This window comes from Rhinopithecus bieti, unplaced genomic scaffold (assembly GCF_001698545.2).
Source record: "Rhinopithecus bieti isolate Rb0 unplaced genomic scaffold, ASM169854v2 scaffold_3040, whole genome shotgun sequence".
Classification (NCBI taxonomy): Eukaryota; Metazoa; Chordata; class Mammalia; order Primates; family Cercopithecidae; genus Rhinopithecus; species Rhinopithecus bieti.
Genome location: NW_016804657.1, coordinates 2979051 through 3003288, shown reverse-complemented (window position 1 = coordinate 3003288; position 24238 = coordinate 2979051). Strand labels below are relative to the sequence as shown.

Here is a 24238-nt window from a genome sequence, read left to right as displayed (position 1 = left end):
AATGTAACAGATATGTCACATAAATAAAATTCAGTTTTAAGTATGTAAAGGGGTCCTGACAGTAAAAAACTTTGAGAAGTGCTCCATTTGTTGACATGGGTTTATAATATGCTGTTTATATATGTTTATAATGTGCTGTTGAATGAAAAGGGCCTTTACTCCTTTCCTGGTCTTTTAAAGATTATATATATTTACACCCATGTATAGCTACTAAATTTTAACTAGGACTATCTCTGGTACAAAAGAATTTTTTTTTCTTTTTTTTTTTTTGGCTTTCCTCTGTGTTCAAAAGTTATATAAGAAATATAATGTTACTAGTATGATAAAGCAAATTAAAAAATTTTAATAAAAAAAGGAGTATGTCAACATCCCTCATCCTTTAATTTTTTTTTTTTTTTAAGAGTGAAAAGGGAAATAAAGAAAGGTACAAGGCTCACTGATGATGTGAAACTGAAAGACCAGGTGCAAAGGAAGCCCAAAGGACTGAGGTGAGGGTGTCCAAATCCTAAAGGCAATAAAGAAGGCTTTTTAAGTTACTAAGCTTGACCAAGACCTTGACTTCACTAATATCCGATAGTAGCCGTCATGCTAAAAAATTGATCAATTGGTTAAACAAGGGGATTAATATGAAGATGAAGGTTAACTAAAAGCATCACTTCCATTTCTAAGTTAAAAAGCAGGGTGAGGAAGAAAATGCTAGTAAGTATTATTGATCCAGGTTCAAGTGCTGAAAAAACTTAATATTCCTCGGTTTACTGAGAATGACCAGAACAGGAGAAAATATCCATTAGAAGGGAGCCCAAAACATCTCCATTTTTAATGAAAGTGAGGAAATTGAAAGTATATGCAATGGCAAGGGTGAAATAACTTAATGAGTCGTTAAATAAAGAATGTAGTTATACATTAGATGTCAAGCCTGGGATCCTAAAACACTTGTCATGGCAAGGAATCCTATGTTATTTCCCGAGCAGTTACTGAAATGGTGGATGGTTTATTAGATATCTTGATAGTTTGCTGAGTGTTGATTTTTTCCACCTATTGAACACAATACCACAAAATACATTGACGTAGTAGTAAACATAATAGCATATAATGATGTTAAAAATTATATACATATATAATTATATATTATATAAAATTATTCTATCTATATCTATATCTATATCTATACCTATATCTATATCTATATCTATATCTGGAGTTTCGCTCTGTTGCCCAGGCTGGAGTCTAGTGGCATGATCTTGGCTCACTGCAACCTCTGCCTCCTGAGTTCAAGCAATTCTCCTGCCTCAGCCTCCCGAGTAGCTGGGATTACAGGCACGTGCTACCACACCTGGCTAATGTTTGTATTTTTAGTAGGGATGGGGTTTCACCATGTTGGCTAGGCTGGTCTCGAACTCCTGACCTCAGGTGATCCACCTGCTTCAGCCTCCCAAAGTGCTGGGATTACAGATGTGAGCCACTGTGCTGGGCCCAATATATTTACATATTCACTATAAAATCTAAAGTCTGGGCTGGGTGTGGTGGCTCACGCCTGTAAACCCAGCACTTTGGGAGGCCAAGGTGGGTGGATCACCTGAGGTCAGGAGTTTGAGACCAGCCTGACCAACATGGTGAAACCCCTTCTCTACTAAAAATATAAAAGCTAGCCAGGCGTAGTGGTGGGCGCCTGTAATCCCAGCTACTCGGGAGGCTGAGGCAGGAGAACTGCTTGAACCCAGAAGATGGAGGTTGTAGTGAGCCAACACGGTGCCACTGCACTCCAGCCTTGGTGACAGAGTGAGACTCTGTCTCAAAAAAAAAAAAAACAAAAACAAAAAACAAAATCTAAAGTCTGTTCCACGGCTCCTCCTTCCCTAATTCCTCCAACTCTTATCACTTAGCTCCTAGACTGACAGCTACACTCATGCCTCAGGGCATATTTCTTGTTCCTTTGGCCAGAAATGCTCTTTTGGATGATTCACTCCAATCTTTATCCAGTCTCTGTTCAAATGTTACCTGCCAAATAAACTACCCTTCCCTAACTCCTATATATAAAGTAGCTGTTGTACCCTTCCAACCTTCACAATTCTAGCCCCTTTACTGCTTTATTTTTCTTCAAGGAATTTGCCACCAATGAACATATACTTACATGTTTACTGTCCAATATCCCCCAAAGAAGTCCAAGATCACAGAGCAAGAGTCAGTAAACTGCTAATGTAAAGGGCAGATGGGCTTTGTGAGTCACAGTTTCTGTCCCAACTATTAAGCATGATTGTGTTCCAATAAAACTTTATTTTGTACCCAGAAATTGTATTTCATGTAATTTTCACATCATTAAATATGATTATTCTTTTTTTGTTTGTTTGTTTTCAACCATTCCAAAAGCATTAGTTTATAAATCCTATAAAAACAGGCAGTGGGCCCAGCACAGCAGCTCACACCCGTAATACCAACACTTTAGGAGGCCAAAGCAAGAGGATTGCCTGAGCTCAGAGACCCAGCCTAGGCAACACAGTAAGATCTTATTTCTATTAAAAATAACAAAAAAATTTAGCCGGGCATGGTGGCACATGCCTGTAGTCCAAGCTACTCAGGAGGCTGAGGCAGGAGAATCACTTGAGCCTGGGAGGTCAAGGCTGCAGTGAGCTATGATTGTGCCACTGCACTCCAGCCTGGGGAATAGAGCAAGAGCCTGTCTCAATAAACAACAAAACAAAACAAAAACAGATGGTAGACTGGATTTGGCCCACTGGCCATAATTTGTCAACCCTTGACATAGAACAAAAGAACTTGTTATGTTTGTTCACTGCAGTATACCCAGGACTGAGACCTAGAACATGCTAGGAATGTGAATGAATGAATACTATTTTATTGTTTATAAAACTCTTACATAATCTGTTTCTTTTATTGATCTTTAAAACAGCTTGTTAAAGCAGGCAGGGGAGAGACTATTATCCCCATTTATAAATCAAGAAATAGGTTCAGGGAGTATAAGCGCCTTGTCTAAGACCGCATGCTTATAATAAATGGGTGGAGCGGGAATTATAACTTAGACATTCAACTATATCATGCAGTATTAAAAGGAAGTAAAAGTCTGGAGGATTACCTTTAGTGTGTCACATGAATTTGGCTTTGTCCTTTTAGACTATTTTAACCAAGAATTGAGTCAAAGCTATGCTTGTGAAAGATGTGGTTGTCACAAAGTTGAGAGGAATAGATAAAATGATAAATAATAAGTTTAAAAGTTAACATTTTATCCAACTTCAAAACTGGGTCAAAGCTAAGATGAAATTCATAGCGCAAAAAGAGAGAGGGAAATGACTAAGCAGTTAGTGATTGAAAAAATATCTTTGCTACAATACAGATGAGGGCTGACATTTTCATTAACAGTGATTTAGTCAATCATTCTCAAAGGTGGGAGAGGGAAAGAAAGAAGGCAGTTACCTCCCATAAAGGGGAGGTATGCCAGCTCCCCTAACTTGAGAATCACTAATATGAAGGTTTTAGTTGAACAAAAACTGAACTGCAGCTTAGAAAAAAAAACCTTTAAAAAATTGTTCCTATTTCATAAAGTAATAGTTTCACTACACACTGTATTCATCAGATAGTATCTACACTAAAGGGTAGATCCTGCCCTCATGATCTGCCTGCTTCGGTCTCCCAAAGTGCTGGGATTACAAGCGTGAGCCACTACGCCCAGCCATCACTAGCCTTTAAAATTATTTCCTTGGGCTGGGCATGGTGGCTCACACCTATAATCCCAACACTTTAGAGGCCAGGGCAGGTCAGGAGTTCGAGACCAGCCTGGCTAACATGTGGAAACCCTGTCTCTACTAAAAATGCAAAAATTAGCTGGGCGTTGTAATCCCAGCTACTCCGTCACAAAAAAAAAAAAAAAAAGTCCTTGACAATCACATACAAAAGAACTTCAAGTTAGTTAAATATTTAACCACTGCAACTCTTTGTGGGCACTGGTGGATAATTCTAGATAGAAAAGGGAGAATTCTTTTGCTAGATAATATCCACATTCCACTTATCAGCAAAGGTCTGGTCAGTTTATACCACCCCAGTTTTGTATACTTTAGGAGCCAAATCTCTGCCAACATGTCTCCCTGGTGTCAATAAAAATCTTTACCTCCTTCATTAGTCTACTGAATGTATTAAAGACTTCACCTCTTGGCCTTGACTCATATTCTCCTTGGAAGTTGTACCTTTCTCTCCATCTTGGTCTGTCTAAATCCTTCCCATCTTTTTAAGTTTGGGTTCTTCCAACCCAAACTTAAAAAGTGTTCAAAGTATATTTGAATGCTTAGCATAGCACCTAAAATACAACTGCTATTGACAATTAATTCTATAGATACTAGTCTGCCTCCAAAGACTCAAGCTTTTTTGGGAGGCAAACTGCCTTGCTTTCCTCTTCTATACATTACAGGGTCTAGCAAATTAAATTACATATAGCAGGCAATGAGTAAATGTTTACAAAATCCCTTCTGAATAAAAAGATGTAAAGGAAATGTTCTCAGTTTTAAAGATTATCATGAGGTACCACGGCCAAATGGAAAGATATAGGCTCTGGATTGGACAGACCTAGTTCTGAATTTCAGTCACTTAAAAATCTCTTTGAACCACATCCACTCCCTAAAGTGGGATAGTATGTACTCCTTAAAACTTGTTGCGAATTGTTATAGCTCTTTTAGAATTTGTGTACCAGGTTTTCTGGTTTTCACCGGAAACCAACTTACCCAGTATTAAATTTTAAAAAATTGTTGTGAAGATTAAATGAGATAATACATGGTCAAATCTTTAGCAGAATACTTAAAATATAACAGGAGAGGCTCAATAAATGTCAGCTACTGTTATCTTAACTGGTCACAGCAGGATAACTGTTACTTTACAAACTGAGCAAACCCTTCAAATTACTATCAAATTACTACTTCAAAGAAAATAACCCTCTTTTTCTAGAAATCCTTTGGGTCCTAGCCACTTTATATTCTCTATCATTACCATCATAATAATCCCCACCAATAACTACAAATAGTAGCAACTTTTATTGACCAAAAAAGCTTTATGAAAATGTCCGTTCCAATTTCCCTTTAAAGTAATAACACATATTTTCAAAGTTTTTAAAGTTTTCCAAATAGGGTATAGTTAAAGAAAGTATAATAGTAGTAAATTGTGCCTCTGTAAATATTTATTGTACTTATTTTTACTCTAACCCATTCCAAAAGTATTCAAGAATAAATAGTTGCATTTATTTTCCTGAAAGAGATATATACAGGACGTTATTCTTATCCTGTTAAGATCTGCTTGCATAGAATTCAATGCTATTTCCTAAGGGAGTTTTTCCCATTTGAAGATCTTTCGGATGTTGCATCAAACTAAAAAGCTTCTGTATGGCAAAGGAGAAAATTAACAGTATAAGGAGACAACTAAGTGGGAGGAAATACTTGCAAACCATACATCTGATAAAGGGCTAATACTGAAAATATATAAGGAACTCAAAACAACTCAATAGCAAGAAAACAAATAACCCAATTTTAAAATGGACAAAGGGTCTGAAGAGACATTTCTCAAAGAGATACAAATGGGCAACTGATATCTGAAAAAATGCTCAACATCTCTAATCAGGGAAATGCAAATTAAAACCACAATGAGATATCATCCCATGCCTGTTAGAATGGCTATTATCAAAAAGACAAATGATAATAAGTCTTGGGCCAGGATAAGGAGAAAAAGGAACCCTTCTGTTGGTGGGAATGTAAATTAGTATAGCCATTTTGGAAAATACTAATAGCATGGAAATTCCACAATATACCAAAATTACCATATGATTCAGAAATTCACTTCTGGATAGATAGCCAAAGGAACTGAAATTGGTATGTCAGAGAGATATCTGCACCATGTTCATTTCAGCAGTGTTCACAATAATCAAGATACAAAAGTAACCTAAGTATCAATCAACTCAACAGCTGAATGGATAAAGAAAATGTGTTATATACACACAATGGAATACTATACAGCCTTTAAAAAGAAGGTAATTCTGTCTTTCGCAACAACAAGGATGGACCTGAAAGATGCTATGCTAAGTGAAATAAGCCAGACACAGAAAGACGAATACTTTATGATCTCACTATAAGATATGTGGAATCTAAAAAAGCCTATCTCAGAGAAACAGAAACTAAAATGGTGGTTACCAGAGGCTGAGGGGTCAGGGAAGGGATGGGGAAAAGAAAGATATCAAAGATAGCAATCAGAAGGTACAAAGTTACAGTAAGACTGGAAGAATAAGTTCTAGTGCTCTACTGCACTGCATGGTGACCACAGTTAGTAATAATGATAATGATACAGTACTGGTTTCACTAAATAAAAGTTACTGTTATCTGTGTTTCTTAAAATTCCAAATAAGCTAAATATTATTTTCCCAGTTTAGACCTGGAGATAACATAGAATGCACTTAGAAATAAAATTGTAGATGTATATAGTTTATCATTATCAAGCAAGAAGACTTGAAAAGCATAAAGATATGTCTTAAATCAGGATCAACATTATAAAAAACAGATGCTGGCACTTCCAAATAATTTGCCTCACATTCACTCTTTCAAAAGTCATTTTAATAGTCTTTAGAACTTGTTTTCTCTATTAGTAGCCAATTTTGAGTTTTATTAGACACAAGTAGGTAGTGAAGTCAGGCAAGCTAGTTTTAAGTAGAGCAATTTCACTTTAAAACATTCTACAAACTCTAGGGAATAACTGCTTTTCTGGTATGTCTTAAACACCTCACTATTTACTAAAGCAATTATGTACATCTCACATACACATGGAGTGGCAAACTTTAGGCTTCTCTCTAAGGCCTCTTTTGAACTAGGATTTGACATCCCACCCCGCCTCTGTGCCCACATCCCCGTCTTTGGTCTGTCTAGCCCAGTTTTAGCAAGAATCTGCCCACTCTTGATATCTAATCAAGTTCTTCATCCCCTACCTTTGATGTATAAGTCTTTGAACTGCCTTCAGCATGAATCCCCCTACCCTCATGATCTCCTCTTAATAATTTTCTCCCCAACTCTGCTTATTGGCTATACGTAAATACCCAGCTATCTTTAATGTATTAAGAGTTGAGCCTGATTTTTCTCCTCTATTGTAATAGTCTTTTTTTTTTTTTTTTTTTTTGGTTTGTTTTTGAGATAGAGTCTTGCTCTGTCACCCAGGATGGAGTGCAGTGGCGTGATCTTGGCTCACTGCAACCTCCACCTCCTGGGTTCAAGCAATTCTCCTGCCTCAGCCTCCCAAATAACTGGGATTATTACAGGCGCCCGCCACCACACCCTGCTAATTTTTGTATTTTTAGTAGAGATGGGGTTTCACCATGTTGGCCAGGCTGGTCTCAAACTCCTGACCTCTGGTGATCCACTCGCCTTGACTTCCCAAAGTGCTGGGATTACGGGCATGAGCCACCACACCTGGCCATAATAGTTCTGAACAGTCTTCTTTACTGTTTTAACACGCATTAGAATAATTTTTACTTTAACTGGGAGTCATTGTATTTCATATCACTCAGTAGTGTTTAAAACTGACATATTTAAGCATAACATTTACAACATACAGAAGAGAAAATTAAAATGAGTGAAAACATCCCATAAGCAACTTGTTTAGGAGCTTAAATGTGCTTAAAAAAAAAATACCCACAAGGTTAAAAAATTAGGAAAAAGCCTCTTTGAACCTATTCTGGTCCACAGGTTGCCCAAGAATAAATAAAATAAAAGAAATTAGGGAAAAATGACCACTCCAAGTATCTTGAGATTCACGTGTTAGTGAGCAATGATGCAGATGTCAAGTTCGAAAGGGTAAAGTTCGGCAGTGAGAACCCATGCTAGATGGAAAAAGCAGCAGTGGGAAACAAGAACGATTTTGCCTTTAAGATCTGGTATGTATCTGGCATGTTACGGCATTCTAATTTAAAGTATATCTTTTTACCAATTATTTTTTTTTCTCAAAATCACTGGAAGTCAGATACAGTTTCACATGCCAGCTTTACTGATAAATTGCTTGGGTCTTAAGTTTCTTCTTTGTGATTATAAAACCTACTCATATCTAGGACTGTTTTAAGAACCCATGAGGTAACATGAGACAGACTCCCATACAGCAGATACTTAATTTTTTTCCCTAAGCAAATACCTAGACATCACTGAACTCTCAGTTATGTTGTCTTCTAAAAAGTTCAACTCTTTGTGTTTAACGATTTGTTCACTCACTCAAAACAAACCACAAAACAATTCATTTGGTCTCAGGCACTGAGATGAATACTAAAGATAAAGACAAAGAGTAGGGCTGTCAAAGAAGTAAGCCAACAAATTATCTTTTGCCTTAAATCAGTGGTTCTGGACCTTCGCTACACATTAGAATCGCCTGGGAAGATTTAAATATACTGATATATGGGAATTTCTGCCTGCAGAAATTCTGATGTAATAGTCTGGGGTAGGGCTTGGGCATCAGTTTAAAAGCTTCCTCAGGTGATTCTAACATGCTGTCAGGGTTGACAGCCACTACCTTAAGCTAATATAAAGTGCAAATCATCCTGGTAGATACAAACAACATAAGACAAACATAACATACAGTAAGCACCTTAGCTTTCCAATCTCTGTATACTTTACCACTGTTAACAAAACAATTTATACAAATCATAGCCCTCAGTAAAGATGTGCCCAACATTTAAAAATAACTATAATTCAGGCTAGGCACAGTGAGCTCATGCCTGTAATCCCAGCACTTTCAGAGGCCAAGGCAGGAGGATCGCTTGAGCCCAGGAGTTTGAGACCAGCATGGGCACACAATGATGTCTCGTCTCAAAAAATAAAAAATCCGGTCGGGTGTGGTGGCTCAAGTCTGTAATCCCAGCACTTTGGGAGGCCGAGGCGGGGGTATCATGAGGTCAGAAGTTCAAGGTCAGCCTGGCCAAGATGGTGAAACCCTGTCTCTACTAAAAATGCAAAAAATCAGTCAGGTGTGGTGGTAGGCGCCTGTAATCCCAGCTACTCAGGAGGCTGAGACAAGAGAATCGCTTGAACCCGGGGGGCAGAGGTTGCAGTGAGCCGAGATGGCACCACTGCACTCCAGCCTGGGCGATAGAGTGAGACTCTGTCTCTAAAAAAATAAAAACAAATACAAATAAAAAATTAAAAAATTAAAAATAATTAGCCAGGGCTGAGTGCAGTGGCTCATGTCTGTAATCCCAGGAGTTTGAGACCAGTCTGGGCAATACAGTGAGACTGTCTCTACAAAAAAATTCAAAAATTAGTTGCGTGCTTGCAGTCCCAGCTACTCAGGAGGCAGGCTGAGGTGGGAGGATCACTTGAGCCCAGGAGGCAGAGGTTGCAGCAAGCCAAAATCCCACCACTGAACTCCAGCCTTGGTGACAGAGTGAGACCCTGTCCCAAAAACAAAATTAAAAATTAAAAACAACTCTAAGTCACAGCAGCAAAACTGCCAAAGCAGTAGTACAGATAACATAAGGCATAGAACTTAAGAGTAAGTAGTTGGATATTGAGCTGGGTTGGTGAAAGGCAACTACAAAGAAAAGGAGAAGCTGGGCTCTGCAAAGTACTTTAGATAGGGTGTAAGGGAGGAAAGGGAGGGCACTATGAGTGAGGGAATAAGAAGAACAAAAAAGGTAGTGGGAAAACACTCTCTTGTTTGGTGAACAGAAGATTTGGAGATAATAAAAGAAGGATGAAGTAAGATAAGTCAAATAGCAGTAATGATGGTAATATCAAATCTGGTTTTATTCTGTACATCATAGGCAATGGTCACTTGCTAAAGCTTTCTGAGGACAAAGCTCCATTAATAAAAATCTATCAGTAATATAGAAGTACTGCAGTCCTCAATATGGTCTCACAAAACTTGGAAATCAGACTGCCCTACGAGAGTTAACAATGAAATCAAGACAGATGCTATCCAAGCAAGAGTCATGCATTCAACAAATATCAGAAGACCCACTATGTTTTAGGCAATGGTGACTCACTAGCATACTGTCCTCATGGAGTTTACATTCCAGTGGGTAAAGACAACAGCAAAGATTAAATAAGTAAAATATGAGCTAGCAAGTGATAAATGCTATGGAGAAAAAACAAGGCAAAGAAAAGGGACATGAAATGTTAGGATTTGGAACTAGACAGAACAACCAGAGAAAGCTTCACTAAGGAGGTGACTTCTGGTTAAGTATCTGAAGTGAGGGATACAGAAGGAAGAGAACTCCAGAGAAAAGAATGCAAAGATTCTTCAGTGAGAATATGTGATTGGAACAAAGACCAGAAGAAGAACATGTAGAAGATAAAGTCAGAGATAAATGGCAAAGAGGTAACATCCCAGAACATAGGGACTTAGAAGAAGATGGGAAGCCACTAGGGCTTTGAGCAGAAAAGTGACATGTTCTGACCTACATTGTAACCAGATCACTCTGGATGCTTCATTGAGGACAGACTGCTGGGGAGGAGCAACAGCAGAAGCAGGGAAACCAGAAAAAATAGTATTTTAATAATCTAGAGGTCACAATGGCTTCTTCCAGAGTGGTTAGAATAAGGGTGTGGTAAGAAATAGTCAAATTCTGGGTTTATTTTAAAGACAGAGCCTACAGGATTTGCCAGTGGACTACATGTGGATTGTGAGAGAAATAGTAGTCAAAGATAACACTAATGTTTTTGACCTGAGCAACTAAAGAATGGAAGTGTCATTAACTAAGGGTGGCAGACTGTAGAAGCTGCAGCATGCAAATTTTTGACACATAACCAGTCCTGAAAAACTCTCCTGCTAGTAATGTGACAACAAATGAACCTATCTAGAGGAAAAATGTCCACTGCTGTTATACAAAGACCTGACTTGCTTTTGATGTTGGGTACATATGCCTATTATGAAAGAAAATGCCATCAGTACTTTGGACTATCTAGTTAACTTCCTTTGTTCTAATTCTATGTTCCGTTAAAACATTCTACCTTGATTTCCCATGTTCCTGACCTATCTGAAGAAAAGAACTTAGTTCCTTCTATATGTATTAAATTGTTATTCCAGTTTTATACATTAGTTTCATAAGCCTAGCTAAAATGAGTTTATCCCTGAGAGAGACTTGGGTTTAGCATCCTGATCAATCAAGCTTCTGAGCTAAATAAGCAGAGGACTAAGATTTGAACCACAGTAAGTTCGCTAAGATAATGGTTCTCAAGTATTCCAATAATTATTGGGAGGCTTATTACAAATAATTCCTGACCACTGGTTCCAAAAAATTCTGATTCAGTATACCTAGAATGGAACTCAGAAATCTGTTCTTGAAGGAAACACAGATTCTGCCGTTGGTAAGGATGTTCTAAGATACTGTCATACTGTAAAGTTTCTCCTTGGCCTCGTTACAGGCGGGGACTTTAATGATCTTTAAATTTCTAGAGCCATGATTTTCAACATGCATTTAACAACACAGCATAAATACTAGAATTCTTCATGGCATACTTAAGTTCAAAGAGCACTAAACAACTTTTTTTTTTTGAGACAGAGTTTTGCTCTTGTTGCCCAGGCTGGAGTGCAATGGCACGATCTCGGCTCACTGCAACGTCTGCCTCTCAGGTTCAAGCTATTCTCCTGCCTCAGCCTACTGAGTAGCTGGGATTACAGGCATGTGCCATCACGCCGGGCTAATTTTGTATTTTTAGTAGAGAAGGGGGTTTCTCCACGTTGGTCAGGTTGGTCTTGAACTCCTGGTCTCAGGTGATCTGTCCCCCTCAGCCTCCCAAAGTGCTGGGATTACAGGCGTGAGCCACCACACCCAGCCCTTTTTTTTTTTTTTTTTTTTTTTTGAGTCAGAGTCTCGCATTGTTGCCCAGGCCAGGCTGGAGTGCAATGGCCTGATCTCAGCTCACTGCAATCTCCTAATCTCAGGTTCAAGTGATTCTCCGAAGTAGCTGGGACTACAGGCGTGTGCCACCATGCCCGGCTAATTTTTGTATTTTCTGTAGAGATGGGGTTTCACTACGTTGCTCAGGCTGGTCTTGAACTCCTGGGTTCAAGCAATCCACCTGCCTCCGCCTCCCAAAGTGCTGGGATTACAAGTGTGAACCACCGCACCTGGCCATTCAGCAACAATTTTTTTTTTTTTTTTTTTGAGACGGAGTCTCGCTCTGTCCACTGGGCTGGAGTGCAGTGGCCGGATCTCAGCTCATTGCAAGCTCCGCCTCCCGGGTTTACGCCATTCTCCTGTCTCAGCCTCCCGAGTAGCTGGGACTATAGGCGCCCGCCACCTTGCCCAGCTAGTTTTTTTGTATTTTTTAGTAGAGCCAGGGTTTCCCCGTGTTAGCCAGGATGGTCTCGATCTCCTGACCTCATGATCCGCCCTTCTCGGCCTCCCAAAGTGCTGGGATTACAGGCTTGAGCCACGGCGCCCGGCCTCCATTCAGCAACAATTATAATGCAGTCAGGACCAGAGAACACCAATGTTTCAGTGTCTATAAAGGCATCCAGGTTACTACATGATTAACTTGGTTGCTGTTGAGGACTATGTCATTATTTCATCAAAACTGCTTACTATCTTACTATCCCTCAAAGGAATCAAAACGGGTAAGAACATAGGCTCTGACAGTAGACAACAGCATTGTATCCACACTGCCATTTACTAGTTCTGGACACCTGGTCATATATTTTAACCTCAAATGTGCCTGTGTCTCAGTTTACTCTACTATAAAATGGGTATAAGTATCTGTCCTATAAGGATGTTGTGAGATAAATACATGGTTAATACATAAAGTAGTTAGCACAAAATAAGCACTTAAATGTTATCCAGATGTAAAACAAAGACTCAAGGTAAAGTTCTCTCACCACCTTCCTTTGGTACAGTCTGCCATTATGTTGTTTTCTTGTTTAAACAGTATGTTATACCATGACCTACACTCAACAGAGTTCGATCAATGTTCCATTTCACCGACACTGCCTTAACAATCTGTATGTGCAGTTGTACCAAAGATAAATTTTACACATTGCTCAAAATTTCATAATACATTATAGCTGTGAAGAATTTATGATAAACCAGGAAGGATGTAGAAAGAAAGGAGAGGCCTGAGGCAGAGAGATAATTAAACATGTTGTTAAAAATAATTCAAGCATAAAAAAAGGTCCTGAATGAAAATAATGGTACAAGGAATGTTGACAGGTTAGAGATATTATTAAGTGAAAAGTGTGTTTGTATATGCATAGAATTAGAAAAGATACAAGAGGAATTGGTAATATTGGCTACTTGTCAGGGAAACCAGGTGGGTGGAAGACAGGGGCAGGAGGGGACTTTTTACTCATGCCCTTTCCCACCATTTTAATTTTTTTGTTTTGGTAGAGCCGGGGATCTCACTATGTCGTTCAGGCTAGTCTCAAACTTCTGGGCTCAAGTGATCATCCCGGCTTAGCCTCCCAAAGTATTGGGATTACAGGTGTGACCCACCACACAGAGCAAATTTCAATTTTAAGCCTGTTATTATAGTTCCTATATACCTACAATTTTTAAATTAATGGAAATGGCTTTCAGGACGAGGGTCACCATGGCAGCCACTTTGGCTAGGCTTGGGCTCTCATCTGTCAAGCAGGTTCAGGTTCAATTCCACCCCTTTGAGAAGTGGAGTAGATGAGGACCTTCGTCTAGGTGATGAGTAACTAGAAGGTCCACTCCACCAATCTCAACTGCTCAGATACTGTGGACATGAGGTGGACATGCAGCATGATGACTCTGAGCCCTGTGTGGACATGCTATTCAGAGATGCTGTGTGGACCTTACCTCATCTCACCACTCTGGAAATGCTCACTGCCTTTGCCTCCCACATTGTGGCCAGAGATGTGGCAAGGAGCCAAGAACGTGCTGGTACTGGGCAATGACACTGCCAAAAAGACCAACAAGCTGATTTCAGACTGGACTAGAACACTTATCTAAAAAGAGCTTTACTTAATTCAAATCACTATCTGGAGGGCCACAGAGGAAGGCCCTCTAAATGCTTGGCAAGACCAAGATATCATAATTAGGAAGCTTTCTTATGGGAGTGGGAGGCTGAGAGCCCTGTGACCACAATGTTTCTGGGTCAAGGCAAGACTAGGGGGGTGTCTGCATGAACCTGAATTTATTTTACTTTCTTATGTCAATCACTGCTTACCCCTTCCAGTATGACTTCTCCCACTGCTCACTCGAGGTACCTCTCACTCTTATTTACCGAATCCAGTTGGAAAGAATACTGTTAGAGTGAGTACTGTTTTCTCCATCCTCATCTTTCTATCTCAGTAGCATCTGCCACTCTTAATTCATTCATGCCTTGGAAACTTTTTCCCTCTTGGGTCCTTTTTCTTTAAAACACACACCAGGTGTGTGTTTTAATCTGCTCGCTAAAGGAGAGTACTTCCAGCTGGTGAAGGGAATACTTTCATTAGCGGCTTTGCAAGGCTCCAGTATATATATACACACCATCATTTTGGTAAGGCTTTGCAGTTTATGGGATCTATTAGGAAGATGCTCCCAGAGGGGTCAAATGTTCCCAGCAGTGGCATAGCAGAGCACCAATGATGTCAGTAGATGCTCAGATACAAGGAATACACAGAGGCACCCAAACTGTGGACGGACTCTTGACCACAAGAAACACCTAGAGACTAACAGAAATAATTGTGGGGGAAGGATTGTTTTATAGGAGATGAAGGGGTGTGAACTGGGGAGATATGAGAATTAATGAAGTTGTGTTCTCTTTCATACCAATAGGCGGTGCCTACACTGTGTGCTTGGCACTATGCTAGGCACTAGATAAAGACATGTTTTCAGTCATCAAAGAACTCAGTCTTCTTATCAGGGCAAATGTAGGAAAGCAGACAATGAATAGAACCTTCTGGAACATTTTAGTGTTTCAATTTTAAAATAGAGATTTTCATTAGAGTTTGAAATAGTTAATTAAATTTTCTTGGGCTGGTTTGATCCAATTCCCCCCTACTTCTCTATTTTAGATGGAAATTGAGGCCCACCCATAGAGGTTAAGTCATGTTTCCAAAATCAGTCACAAGGTGACTAGAAGCACAACATGGAAAGGCCAAATGTAACACTCACAATCACTCTTTTCCACTACATCATAATACCTCCCCCGCCCCTTTCTTTTTTTCAGATGGAGTTTTGCTCTGTCGCCCAGGCTGGAGTGCAATGGCACGATCTCGGCTCACTGCAACCTCCGCCTCCAGGGTTCAAGCTATTCTCCTGCCTCAGCCTCCTGAGTAGCTGGCGTGCCACCACGCCCGGCTAATTTTGTATTTTTAGTAGAGACGGGGTTTCACCATGTTGGTCAGGCTAGTCTCGAACTCCTGACCTCAGGTGATCAGACAGCCTTGGCATCCCAGAGTTTGGGATTACAAACGTGAGCCATCACGCCCGGCCCATACTACCTCATTTATAATCCATTAGATGGAAGCCTCTACTCTGGTTTTTCATTCATAGCTATATGGAAAAGAACAGTATAGTGAAAAAAGCATGGCTACACAATCAGAAAAACCTGGGATCTGAATTTTCTGACAAATTTACACTACTTTGTTTAGCATTAAGCCCGGTCATAATAAAACAGCCAAGTGTTCTGGAAGAAATTATGATAATACTACTAACAAAAGACTGGACATGTGAGTTTACACCTGCTTATTAGGCTTTATGTACCTGTCCTAGAATTTCTTTTTCTTTTCTTTGAGACGGAGTTTCACTCTTGTTGCTCAGGTTGGAGTGCAATAGCGCCATCTCGGCTCACCGCAACCTCTGCTTTCCAGGTTCCAGCGATTCTCCTGCCTCAGCCTCTCGAGTAGCTGGGATTACAGGCATGTGTGACTGTGCCAGCTAATTTTTGTATTTTTAGTAAAGACGGGGTTTCTCCATGTTTGTCAGGCTGGTCTCGAACTCCCGATCTCAGGTGACGTGCCCACCTCGGCCTCCCAGAGTGTTGGGATTACAGGGGTGAGCCACCGAGCCCAACCTGTCCTAGGATTTCTTAACAGATTATATGAATACCTCTCAGCAAAGCTAACTGAAAAGTGAAGATGGAAGAATGACAGTTTTAATATTAATTGATGACTCGTTAGAAAACAGCCACAACAAACAATCTTTAGGGCTTGCTTTATCCTACAATGGTAACTAGCAAATTATGGAGGTAATACACAATCAAGGATCCAGTTTAAAAGTATAAATATTCGGTGGGTGCAGTGGCTCACGCCTGTAATCCCAGCATTTTGGGAGGCCGACATGGGTGGATAACGAGGTCAGGAGTTTGAGACCAGCCTGGCCAACATAGTGAAACCCTGTCTCTACTAAAAATACAAAAAATTAGCTGGGTGTGGTGGCAGGTGCCTGTAATCCCAGCTACTTGGGAGGCTGAGGCAGGAGAATCGCTTGAACTCGGGAGGTGGAGGTTGCAGTGAGCCGAGATCGTGCCATTGCACTCCAACCTGCTGGGAGACAGTGCGAGACTCTGTTTCAAAAAAAAGTATAAATATTTTTCATGTGCTCTAACAGAGCCCTCATATTTCATCTATTTACAACATTTTCTACAGCTCTACTAAATAATTTTGATAAACTTGATTCTCAAAAACGCCTTAAAACCACTACCGTTGTCTAAACTGAAAGCATGTAGTTTTTCTTAATACCGAAAACTTCACCTTATTACTGAAAGCACTGTCTAAACTGAAAGCATAACTTCTCAATTACCATACTTTTGAAATTGTACACAAATATTCTTCTAGTTAGGCTGAAGGGAAAAAAATGCTAAACTTTTTTCCAGCACCCCAAAAATTCTCTCTTGCTTTTATTTTTGCAAATGTTGAGAGTGAACATAACAGAAAACAGACATGAAAGACACCCAACATAGAAGTAATTCATCTCTATTTCCAGGCTTCCTTAATTATGCGTATTCATCTTGCTAAACATGTAACTAAAGAGCTCAAGTCATTCCAGACACCTGTGCAACTCAAAGCTACAACTAAACCACGCTTTATTTCCTAAAAGTTACTACACTTTCAAACTCTGTTTTATCTTAGACAGCTCATCATGACCATTTCAGGTAGCAACACAAACCCAACTTCCTTTTTACAAAGTGATTAAAAAAACTTCAGCAGTTATGAGAATAGATGATTTTACTAGCTTTTACATACATATTTATAAGGAAATTAGAGTCCATTCATTATCATCAAATTTTCTAAAGGTTTACTGCCTTTAGAAAATGTAACCAAGATAAAAAGCAATATTGAAATATATTTGGCAACAAGAAAACTATGCTAGAAGACGAAATTGGTCACAGATCTGCTATTAAAAAACCCAAGACTGGCGGGGCGCAGTGGCTCACGCCTGTTATCCCAGCACTTTGGGAAGCCAAGGCGGGCAGATCACGAGGTCAAGAGTTGGAGACCAGCCTGGCCAACATAGTGAAACCCTGTCTCTACTAACAATACAAAAAATTAGCCAGGCGTGGTGGCAGACGCCTGTAATCCTAGCTACTCGAGAGGCTGAGGCAGGAGAATCGCTGGAACCAGGGTGGCAGAGGTTGCAGCGAAGATCGCACCACTGCACACCACCCGGGGTGACAGAGCGAAACTCCGACTCAAAACAAAACAAAACAAACCCCAACACATTAATGTTATTAAAACACTGCCACTATCTAAAGACATCTTAATTGGCATTTTAAAACATATATTTTCCCAAGTTTAATTAAAGGCATTGTAACCTGGTATCGAAGACAAAAATCCAACAACACTGGTCAATGTGTATCACATAGGCACAATAAACTTAAAAGTTTATTATTTTAATTATTTGTGGAATTTTGGCCGGGCGCGGTGGCTTACGCCCATAAACCCAGCACTTAAGTGGCGGAGGTGGATGGATCGCTTGCGCCCAAGAGTTTGAGACCTGCCTGGGCAACAAGACGAAACCCAGTCTCTACAAGAAATACAAAAATTAGCTTGACGTGTTGGCGGGTGCCTGTAATCCCAGCTACTTGGGAAGCTGAGGCAGGAGAATCATTTGAACCCGGGAGGCGGAAGTTGCAGTGAGCCCAGCGAGACTCCGTCTCAAAAAAAAAAAAAAAAATTATTTGTTTAGTTGTAACAGGATTTGTATTATAACAGGATTTTTGCTTAATTTTATTTGAATAGTAACTATTTGCCTTAGAACAATTTATTATAGATTGATTTCCAGCATAAGCTCATATGTCTTTGTTTATATGTCTTTGTTTTTGTCCTAAATCCTATGTATGAAGATCAGTTTCCAAATAAGAGAAAATCTAATACTGTTGTTCAATGGCTTGTTAAGCATTTCAAAATGGCATGCCATATGTGGGTATTATGTATCAAGTTATTCGGTGCAGAGGACTTATGGATCATTAACAGTCCCCTCCCCATTCCAACTTCTTATTAAGAAAAACACCCTGGTAGATTTACAGAGCACTCAAGGGGACACATTTTCCAATAGCCACAGCAGGAGACAAATGTCATAATTCTTGTAAGTAAGTTGTCTTGTGAGGTCATTCTAAGTTCCATGTGCCCTAAAATCATGTACTTACTGAAAAGCCTGACAAAACTGTTACGAAACTGTGCAACTGTCAGAAGAAAAGTTATTCCATCTTAGAATGTGCTCTTGTATTTAAGACGCTTTTCAGGAAATAAGTATACAAACTGCACACTGACAAATTCAGCTAATCAAAGACTCCACAGTGGAGCACCAGAGAAGGCAGGATGCTTTGTCAAGTCTTGAACGTGTTAACATGCAGTTTATTATCTGTTACAGAAAATCTTTCTTGAGGTTAAGAAAATCCATCAGCTATTCTAGATTTGTTAACAAGAAACAAAATTTTCAAAAATTATCGTTAAAAGGGTGTGTCTACAGGGAAAGACTGGTGCTCAAATTGTGAAGCACATGCCCTGAGGCTCACAGATTTATTATAGCGAATCAGACAGGCGACAGAACATGAGAAAAGTACTGCATGTGTACTGAGGTGGACAACATTTGGGACCTCTCCTTGTCGAGGAGTCGTGACAGCAAAACCACTTCCTGAGGAAGGAGGAGCAAAAGGGAAGAGGCCATCCTGACCAGGAAGTGACTCGTCCTAAACTAACCCCAATTTTATCTACAAATGGGGGGATGGGGGTTAGCCCCAACTGCTAAAGGCGGTAAAATAACTGCTTTTTGATACGTCGCCACATAACCACCACCCCCTCTCAAAATTACAGGAAAAAAGTCCACAGTCACGATCTAATAAAGGAAACGTCTGTTCCCTCGCAGAGAGGCCCTTGGGCTGTGCCTCAGCTCTGGGAGGAAAGGAGAGTCGAGGAACGAGGAACTGGGGCCACCGTGAGGCAGAGGAAAGCCCCGTAAAAGGGAAGCGTCCCGACTGCGGAGAGCGTATGTCAGCATGGACAAATAAGCTTCTTTTTCCTGGGGACACTGCGGGGGTCCCAACGCAGCAGGGCCGAGCCCCAGTTCCCTGTCGGGGGAGGAGGTAAGAGAGAGAGGCGGACCCCTTACCTTCTCCTCATCCGACACACGATCATCGAAGTCGGCCATCTTGGGCTGTTCTGGCCCAGCCCGGCTGTGGGCGCTAGGCAGGCCGGGAAGAAAGCCGAGTGATGGAATCACCGCGGGGGCCGTCGGAAGGACCCGCCCGGAAACGCCGACCAAGAGGGCGCCATGTCAGTTATGCGCGGGAGTGACGTCTCCTAGTGCCAGCGCCCGCGCCCGCGCCCAGGAAGTAGGCTTTGCCTTCGGTGATTTAAAGTCTAATATCTTTCCCAATGAGTTACACTCATTTCTCATCCATCTAATGGGTGCTGGCAGCGTGTTTCGATTATTCTTGGCTCCTGGCCTCCATCCGACCAAGTCGATGTTGCAGTTTTTCTGGTACCCGTTATCTCCACGACAGCCGAATCCATAGCTCTAAGAGCTGCTCGGCCGCTGGAACGATAGGTGGCTTTTCCAACCCCGGGGGGCGGGGGTGTGAAAGGTGACCCTCATTTCGTTTGGAAGCGGTAACACTTCACTTTGGGGTCACATCTTAGTCTAGTTCCTCCAGAACAGGCGCTGCTGTCCGCCCCTTCCCTGCCCCACGAAGGAATAGGTAGCCTCAATCTTGAGACACGCTCCTCCACCTTCGAAATCTCGGTCCCGGTTCCTCAGGACTCAGCCTTCAGAGAGGCCAACTTGAAGTCCGCCACTATCCCAGGATTCCCGACTCCCGGTTTCCTGTCCTTCTCCCCTCCCAGCTCCTGGCTCCTGCGGTAGCGGCAAGATGGCGGACCGTGGCGGCTCGGGTGAAGCCGCGGCTGCTGGAGCGGCTGCTGCACCTGTCCCCGGCCTAAACCCGACACTGGGCTGGAGGGAGCGACTGCGAGCCGGGCTGGCGGGGACTGGGGCCTCGTTGTGGTTCGTGACGGGGCTGGGGCTGCTTTACGCTCTGAGGATCCCTTTGAGGCTGTGTGAGAATTTGGCAGCGGGTGAGAGGACCAGACCTCCTGGGGCAGGGCGGGGGGCCAGGAGAGATGTCGGGGGCAAGAGCCAAAGGGCAAGAGATTCTCGGTAGTCCTAGAGGGCCTCTGAGGAGTCGATGAGCGATCAAGTGGGTTCTTTTTCTTTTGGACTGCAACCTTGCAGTTGATTGTCAAGCCTGCTGCCTCTACCGGCTCCTCCCTAGAACTCTTAAGGTCCGTCCTCTCATGTCCTCGTTTTTCCGTGGAAAAGCCACCTGACAAGCTATAAGCTTCAGGTATTAGGACAGAAGGGTGCATTCTCAGATTGGGATACGTAATTTATATTGGCTCTCCCACCTCTGGTAGGGTCCCATAAAAGTCACTGCTTTGAGTCTCTCACCACCCAGCTAAGAGAACTCATATCCAGACAACAAAGATGAGCACGTCTGTAATTTAAAGATTTCAGAGAAAGAAAATGGCATGATTTTAATTGACGATTCTCTTGTTTTAGAATAGTTCTGTTAAGAAATAGTTGTCGTGATATTTTTGTCTGTTCTTTTAGGCTTATCTTGAGTAATAGTATAGGAAGTGAGAGAGCGCCACAAACAACTGTCGGGTTGCTAGTTCTTTGGACATCTGTAGAACACTTGCTATGTAGTCTGTGCTGAAAATACTAACACATGTAAGAAGTGATGATCCTGATGGAATTCTCATATACTGTACTATTCTTTAGTTGTAGACAGGATAAAGTGTTTAGGGCCCAGGTCCCCTTACCATGTGATTATATATCACTCAAGGTCTGAGCAGCAACCTCAGAACAAGATAGAAGTATTTCTGTTATATGATTCAGTACAGTGGTTGATTTTTCTGTAGCAAAAGGCAGCAAATGTCCCCTTTCCTGTTCAGAGATGACATGAAAGACTGTGAGGTAAAGTTCGGAAATATTTTGGCTTTTTTGGAGGATAAGGTATCAAGTTCAAATATAACTAGCACACTAAAATAAGCTAAACTGAAGAGCTAAATTGGCATCTCTGTAACAGGTGAATGAAGTGCTTAACGGCGGTTTCTATGCACAGTGTTACTGATTGACTTCTCATTTATTTATTTATTTTTTGAGACGGAGTCTCGCTCAGTTGCCCGGACTGGAGTGCAGTGGCGCAATCTCGGCTCACTGCAAGCTCCGCTTCCCGGGTTCATGCCATTCTCCTGCCTCAGCCTCTCGAGTAGCTGGGACTACTACAGGCGGCTGCCACCTCGCCTGGCTGATTTTTGTGTGTGTATGTTTTAGTAGAGATGGGGTTTCACCGTATTAGCCAGAATGGTCTCGATCTCCTGACCTCGTGATCTGGCTGCCTCGGCCTCCCAAAGTGGTGGGATTACAGGCGTGAGCCACCACGCCCAGCCGACTTGTCATTTATTTTTCTACATGTTAACCATATACATTTAGATGAGAATAGTTGATTACTATAGATTTTTCTTTTTTACTTTTTCTTTTCTTTTTTATTTTTTGTGAGACAGAGTCTCCCTCTGTCACCCACGCTGGAGTGCAGTGGCAAGATCACTACAGCCTTGAACTCTTGCTCAAGCGATCCTCTTGGCCTCAGCCTTCCAAGTAGCTGGGATTACAGGNTCCCGGGTTCATGCCATTCTCCTGCCTCAGCCTCTCGAGTAGCTGGGACTACTACAGGCGGCTGCCACCTCGCCTGGCTGATTTTGTGTGTGTATGTTTTAGTAGAGATGGGGTTTCACCGTATTAGCCAGAATGGTCTCGATCTCCTGACCTCGTGATCTGGCTGCCTCGGCCTCCCAAAGTGGTGGGATTACAGGCGTGAGCCACCACGCCCAGCCGACTTGTCATTTATTTTCTACATGTTAACCATATACATTTAGATGAGAATAGTTGATTACTATAGATTTTCTTTTTTACTTTTCTTTTCTTTTTTATTTTTTGTGAGACAGAGTCTCCCTCTGTCACCCACGCTGGAGTGCAGTGGCAAGATCACTACAGCCTTGAACTCTTGCTCAAGCGATCCTCTTGGCCTCAGCCTTCCAAGTAGCTGGGACTACAGGCGTGCACCACCACGACCAGCTGAGTTTTAAATTTTGCATAGAGACTGGGTCTATTTTATTTGCCTAGGCTGGTCTTGAACTCCTGGCTACCAGCGATCCTCCTGCCTTAGCTTCCCAAAACTCTGAGATTATGGGAGTGAGCCATCCTACCTGGCCAGATTTTTATTTCTTTCTAAAACCCACCGTACTTATGAAATAATTATTTGAAGTGAACAATCTGCTCCAGGATTTCAGTTAGTCAGGGAGATTTCTGTTTGTTGCTTTTCTCTTTGAGCCATTTTGCCTCTCTAGCTGATATACCAAATACATACACTGTTTCCTTCCCTCTAATTTGAGACAGTGGTTTTATATCCTACCAAAATAATTATGGAGTCGTTTTGAACCTCCTTTGTAAAAGCATGTTTGTTTATCTTCTTATTCTTACAGACTTGCAAAAGTTCTTGTCTAAATTATGACTTATAAGTGCTTTAGTTTTATTCTTTAAAGCAAGCTGAATTACCTCATTTTGATTTGTTGCAAATAGTTATAAGCCATTATGTATATTATATATACAAATTAAAATTTTTTCAAGTGAATTTCACACTAGATATTAATACAACTTAAGTCCCATCACTCATAAAGATACTTGCATATCTGTAACCTAAGTACATTAAATTTGCATTTTTTAAAACTTTGATTCTTGTTCTTTTGACAGTGACTGTATTTTTAAATTCATTGACACCCAAATTCTATGTGGCACTTACAGGGACATCTTCATTGATATCAGGACTAATATTTGTAAGTAGTTTCCATTTCCTTCCTTCATGTTTTGGTATTTATCTAAAGATTTTTTTTTTTTTAATTTTTTTTTTCCTTTTTTGACACGGAGTCTTGCTCTTTCGCCCAGGCTAGAGTACAGTGGCATGATCTTGGCTCACTGCAACCTCCACCTCCCAGGTTCAACCAATTCTCCTGTCTCAGCCTCCCGAGTAGCTGGGATTACAGGTGCCGGCCACCATGCTCGGATAATTTTTGTACTTTTAGTAGAGACAGCGTTTCACCACATTGGTCAGGCTGGTCTCGAACTCCTGACCTCAGGTGATCCGCCTGACTTGGCCTCTGAAAGTGCTGGGATTACAGGCATCAGGCACCACCCTGGCCTAAAGATCCTTTATATGGTTATAATATTTATAAATTATTATTACCTATGGATCAGCATTTCTAAAACGTATTCAGCATTTGAAAAGATTACCTATTCAAACAAGTTTGGGGAACGCTGCATCTCCCAATCTACTTTTAGAGATTGACAGTATTTATTTACATATTAAAGGCTTATTGTAAACTGTAGTCAGGGAGGGCTTGGGGTGTACTGGAAATTAAATGCCTGCAGAGCCTAAGTTGGTAACAAAAATGAGTGAAATGGATAGAGTTTAATAATTAAATTCTTATTTCTTTGAGGACTGGATAGCCTGGACAGTGCATGCCCCTTCTAAAAGAGGCTAAGGCTGGGCGCAGTGGCTCAAGCCTGTAATCCCAGCACTTTAGGAGGCCAAGGCGGGTGGATCACCTGAGGTTGGGAGTTTGAGACCAGCCCGACATGCACTCTGGACTCTGGAGAGCCAACATGGAGAAACCCCGTCTCTACTAAAAATGCAAAAAATTAGCTGGGGTGGTGGCGCATGCCTGTAATCCCAGCTACTCAGGAGGCTGAGGCAGGAGAATCGCTTGAACCCAGGAG

General features: G+C 41.3%; 2 protein-coding genes across 21 annotated transcripts in view; one reads left to right on the top strand and one right to left on the bottom strand.

The window, feature by feature from the left end:
- CAPZA1 (capping actin protein of muscle Z-line subunit alpha 1) overlaps positions 1–20221 on the bottom strand; it is a 49881-nt gene extending 29660 nt beyond the window's left edge. Inside the window, exon 1 of the mRNA XM_017869720.1 lies at positions 19514–20221. Within this exon, the coding sequence (XP_017725209.1) occupies positions 19514–19552 (39 nt within the window). The 5' untranslated portion in view covers positions 19553–20221. The remainder of the gene's footprint in view (positions 1–19513) is intronic.
- The window catches only part of ST7L (suppression of tumorigenicity 7 like), a 106301-nt gene continuing 100640 nt past the window's right edge, over positions 18578–24238 (top strand). For 5 of the 20 annotated variants that reach the window (XM_017869701.1, XM_017869702.1, XM_017869696.1 and 2 more), the window contains exons 1-3: positions 19867–19951; positions 20248–20478; positions 23216–23298. In XM_017869701.1, the coding sequence (XP_017725190.1) occupies positions 20274–20478; positions 23216–23298 (288 nt within the window). In that variant the 5' untranslated portion in view covers positions 19867–19951; positions 20248–20273. Of the gene's footprint in view, positions 19488–19606; positions 19753–19866; positions 19952–20247; positions 20479–20508; positions 20748–23215; positions 23299–24238 lie in introns of those variants that run through there. The other 15 variants (XM_017869705.1, XM_017869697.1, XM_017869716.1 and 12 more) reach the window with 15 other exon arrangements.